General features: G+C 47.0%; 1 protein-coding gene across 1 annotated transcript; it reads right to left on the reverse strand.

Moving 5' to 3' along the window:
* Positions 1–466: 466 nt before the first annotated feature.
* On the reverse strand, positions 467–4,815 carry LOC128890601 (26S proteasome non-ATPase regulatory subunit 2-like). The gene is made up of 15 exons (XM_054149254.1): positions 4,774–4,815; positions 4,657–4,694; positions 4,198–4,605; positions 3,941–4,117; positions 3,481–3,667; positions 3,110–3,409; positions 2,935–3,017; positions 2,629–2,864; positions 2,432–2,570; positions 2,199–2,355; positions 1,961–2,166; positions 1,794–1,884; positions 1,392–1,679; positions 1,117–1,311; positions 467–1,004 (listed from the first exon to the last, which is right to left on the reverse strand). The coding sequence occupies exons 1-15, from the start codon at positions 4,813–4,815 to the stop codon at positions 795–797; spliced, it is 2,757 nt and encodes a 918-aa protein (XP_054005229.1). The 3' UTR covers positions 467–794.
* Between the last annotated feature and the right edge of the window lie 256 nt (positions 4,816–5,071).

A 5,071-nucleotide genomic window follows, 5' to 3' on the forward strand; every position in this document is an offset into this window, starting at 1 on the left:
TTAAGCATTTATGGCCAAAAAAGAAATAATCGATTAAACGTATCGGTGGCAACACACCTAAGTTTGTAGTTGAAACAGTTCCCGCGATTCTTCGTAGATGGCACTACTGACACCTTGCTTTCAATTATTCTTTATTTTTTTTAACCGACTTCGAAAAGGAGGAGGTTACTCAATTCGACGTGTACATTTTTTTTACATAAATCCAAAATTAATAGGATTCTTTGCTTCATAACACTCCGTTATAGCGTTAGCATGTCCAATTTATCGTTCTTATGAATAGTTATTTAATTTAGGATTATTGATTCTTTAGTTGGAAGCGCCATCGAGAACCAAAAATGGGAACTATTTTCACTACAAACTTGGACGTTTTTACACCGATGACGCCATTAGTATAGAAATCGGTATTATCATTATATTAATTTAAATATTTTGACCTTGGTAATGATTATAGATTACATACTCACGTATGAGTAATAAATTACTCACGGCTGTATGTTCCCAAAATTAGTTCGTTCCTTTGACCGCGAGATGGCTATACCGTTCGCGGGTCCATTAAGCGCAAAACTTTGAATTTTTTAAACACTCGGAATTAATCGCAATATCAAGCGGTGGAAAAGAAATATAACGAACAATTCGAATATGTTCGATATGTAATCTTTACGCACCCTTGCTTGCCGAGGAAGAGGCAAAATTGAAAATGCATCTAATAATTTCAATCGGTTCATAGAGTCGATTATCTATTGTAAATACCATTGAATCGTACATTTCACAGTCTTTTTATTTTATCAGCGCATTTAGGTAGGATTCAGCTTTTCTCGAAGTATAACGAAACCTTCCAGCACATTGGAAATTGGCTCGTACTCGTCCAACGCAAGTTCTGCCCTTTCACCGGAAGAGAGCAACGTCGGAGTCGTATGAACGTAGCCACCAGAGATAGATTTTGGATTTCCAGCTTTGCCCACGATGTCCACAGCCTGGCCCACCCTCACGGACACCGGCAGACTCTATTCGTCGATACACAATTATACGCGATCCGATGCTTTAGCGGAAAGTACGTGACAATGGGACGATTATCAGGCTTGAATTATTCTTCGAAACTTCATAAAAGGTACGTACTTGCAAGTTCTCGTCCAAGGTGACTAGCCACCTGGGCTCCATCGCAAGCGCCAAACAATACATCAAGTAATGAGACTTGGCCAGAATCAAGTTGCGGGAATCCAGAAACGCGACCAGAACCACCAGCAGTCCAGCCAGGGCAGCCTGATCCAAGATCTTCGAAGCGTAACGTAACGGCGATATAGACAGCGTACCCTGGACGTAAAATTACAAACGAATCGCGATAAACCGAGATCGTTATACGCGGATATCGATCGTTCGAACGTAAAGATTACTTTGCCGAGGTGAACCAGTCCCTGGGATATTCGTACGAGGAACAGGTGCGCAGGGTTTTTCGCGTGATAACAGGCCAACTGTCTCAACATGATCGCTAGACGCGCGTTGTTCGTTCCAGCGCCGACGAGGCCGAGAGCGAAGATCGCGCTGTTGGCCACGTCTGTGTCGTTGTCGTGGCTGTATTTGTTCAGAACGTCCAGAATCGACAAATCTGGATTCGACAGGAAAGACAAGCCCAGGGCTAATGGCATTGCGCGCCTCGCAGATACGGAACCGTACCTTCCGATCTAGACAAGAGCAACAGACGCGATAGAAATCGCGACGGGAAGTCTGTCGCGAGATGCGATGGAAAGAAATGGGAGAGGAGGATTTTGGCGAAGAAGGGAACTAGAGCGACCCACCTGTCCGAAGATTCGCGAATTCTGTTTGTCATCCGTCAGGCCAACCACGGCGACACCGAGGGTGGCTATGGCTTGCGACGATCCGATCTCTCTGAAAGATCCGTAAACGAGACATGATTCGATGAAAGAACGCGAAAGGATCGTTCCACGATCGGTGCAACGAGTACCTCGATTCTTCGTTCTTCTTCTCAGACTTTTCTTTTGTTTTATCGTCGGAGGTATCGAGAGTCCGGGGTCTTTGATCGCAGCAGCTGGCCACGGGACTGGTCGACGGACTGGTGAACGCGCTGTCGCCATCGACGGGTTCCGAGCATATACGCAGCAACTCTTGCACGATCAACACGTCGCCCGTGCCAGCGTACGCGCATATCTGAAAGCAACGGGTCCGCATTCGAAGCAAACTTTGCGGATGATTGTTTGGTCCAAGTATTTAAACATTGCCTGTAACATAGTTTGCGATGCCAACTTGTAAGGGTCGGGTAAAACCTCGAGGGCTGCCGAGGAAGCTTCGATCGCGTCGCGGCATCCCATGTAGATCATCCCTAGAGACAGCGCCAGAAATCTAAATAAATACCGATTTCTCGTTTAAGGAAACGAACGAACGACACGGACGCCCGATGAAAAATTCCTTTCGTCACCTAGAATGCGTGGTAGACAGTTGCTGGGGAGTAAGTTCTAACAGTTTCTGCAGAAGCGTCGAAGATACGTCCGGGTCACCGGAGCCAACGTTTACGAGTCCCATTGCGATCGCACCGAGTGCTACGACTTCCATGGTACCTGAAGATTCATCGTTTCGTCACGAAATTACGCTTATACCAATAACGTTCGCGCTAACTTTCGGTATCCGCCAAAACTCCGGTTAACAACTCGGTGACGTCGACTCTCATCGAGCCAGCATAGGCCAGACCCAATCCTAAAACAGCCCCGATTCTGAGCGTCGAGCTCTTGGAGCACACGTGATCGCTGAGGAGCGCCAACGCTGGATCGCATTCGTTGCGAACGCCGCAGTTGACGATACCAATAGCGAGCAACGCGCCCGATTTTATGAAATCCTCGCTCGTGTAAAGATACCTGCGACGCGAAACGATGTAGAGGCTCGTCGCGGTTCGCAGCTTTCGTCGTTAAAATAGCTGATATTTACTTGTCGATCGGTACCAAACCACCGTCCACGTCCCACATGTGTATCAGGCCCAAAGATGCGGTAGCCGAGAGCATTCCGTGGTCCTAAAAAAGGACACATCGTTGATCGATTCTGACTGTTCAGGTGTCGCGCGATCTTTGTGTATCGAAACGCGAAATAATCGTGCGTTCCGCACCTTATTCTTGTAAACCCAACAGGAATCCGTATTCGCCATCAACTTATCCTGTCCGAATCCAGCATGAACGAACCCGGTGACAAAGCTGGCCGCTAGATTGGCCCTGGCCGAATCGTATTCGGCTCGTCTCAGCGTACTGGTCTCTAGCCAGGTCTTGTAAATGTCGTCCGGATGTTTGGGTTCGAGGATGTCGAGTTCCCTCGCGAGCACGTGAAAGTGACCGTTCACGTGACCGTTGCTCAGAATCACCTCGATGTCTTTGGCATCGTCGCCTTGGTACTCCTTCTTCAGAGGGTTGTCCTAACGATCGACGACACTTATCGAACCTAATGTTTCTTTTAAAGTAATGTTTCTTTAAAAACGTCAAGTACCCGTTGCCTTGCGAGCATGAACGCTAGCTGCTTTCTCGTTGCCCCATCCGGACAAGTGGCGAGACACTTGTGCACCAGCTCCGGATCGATCAGCTGTTGGGCCACCAAAATGGCCTTGCAGAACTCTCCGAATCTCAAATACTGTTCGGCAACCATTTTCAGTATTTGCTTTCGTTCGGCGTCCTCGCTGTGCCAAACAATTAATCGGAAGAAATTTCAAGTAAATCGAACACGACGACTGCCACACTCATTCGAGACAATTGGAAACTCTAGAATCTAATATTTGTCGTATTACATATTTTTTAATTCGCATCAAAATTAACGAATACTATCCAGACCTGCTTTCATCAATAGTCAGTCCTTTAAAATTATTTGTTCAAGTTCTTCAGTAAAAAGCTCCGTCATCCAAATGTGGGTGACGTGGCGTTTAATATTTGTTAAAGAGACGAAAATGAATTACCTATAAACCGCGCATCCTTCCAAATAACGGCACACTCTGTTAACGTTGGTAGCATCCAGACAATCGCGGATGAAATCGAGTTGGTCGATTTCGAGACACAAGTCGCATCCTGGTATCTCCGCGTTGTGTTTCATGTCGAATTTTACGATGCTCTTGACCAGTGGCGCGAGTACGTTTCTGTCGTGCGAATAAAGAAGATCGGAGAATAAGAAACGTCGAATATCGTTTCTCGGCGATGCGAGCACCTTATACGCTGCTCGTCTCTGGCGGGGGCGTTCGTCCACTCGTCGACGATTTCGGTTTCCAATTGTCTGACGTATTCGTGACCCCATTCCCCAGGATTCGCGACGTTGCCTTCGATGGAATATCTGAGGCATTCCTTGGACCCTGGAGCCGCTCCTGCCATGGACAGCACGCTTAAGATTTCCGCGAATTGCCGCTTTACGTCTTCGCGTTGGATCTTCTTGTACGCATCCTTCAAGCCGTCGTACGAGTTTCTCAAGTATTTCAGCGGTTTCGGCACGGAGGTCATCGACGTCGTCGATGTCTGCATCAACAGCCTCAGTTGGCTCAAAGATATCAGCTTGACCTTCTCGTCCTTTCCCTCGAATGTGATCGCGAAACGCGTACGTGGTACGCAATTGTTCAGGATAGAGCACCGGTAACTTTACGTAGGACATAAACAAGTTGTAATTACCATCAACGCGTCGGCCAACTGGAGCAACTCTTCTTTCAGTCTCGTGTCTTCCTCGTCCTGATAAAAACTTGAATCGGTTAGAAGAACGAGACGAAAGTACGAAACCAAGATTCTCGCGCGAATGTGAAATTTCTACCATCTCTGATTCTTTTTCTTCTGGTCCACGTTTCGTCGTCATCGTCGTAACTTTTCCGGAATCTTAATAGCGATCTTCGATTACGCGAATATTTCGAAGTCTGTGGTTATAGTCGTACCTAAAATCCTTTTCGTGCACGTTTCGTCGAGACAAGCTCGATAATGTTCTCGCGCCGATTTTCTTTTATCTTGGGTCGCGCGTCGATTCGCGTAAAACATACATTGTATCGTATGTCGTTCGAGGAGGTTAACCCCGAGCGATTGGTTCGAAAGGAAAGGATTCGTGGACACGTTGGGCG

This window comes from Hylaeus anthracinus, unplaced genomic scaffold (assembly GCF_026225885.1).
Source record: "Hylaeus anthracinus isolate JK02 unplaced genomic scaffold, UHH_iyHylAnth1.0_haploid 12001, whole genome shotgun sequence".
Classification (NCBI taxonomy): Eukaryota; Metazoa; Arthropoda; class Insecta; order Hymenoptera; family Colletidae; genus Hylaeus; species Hylaeus anthracinus.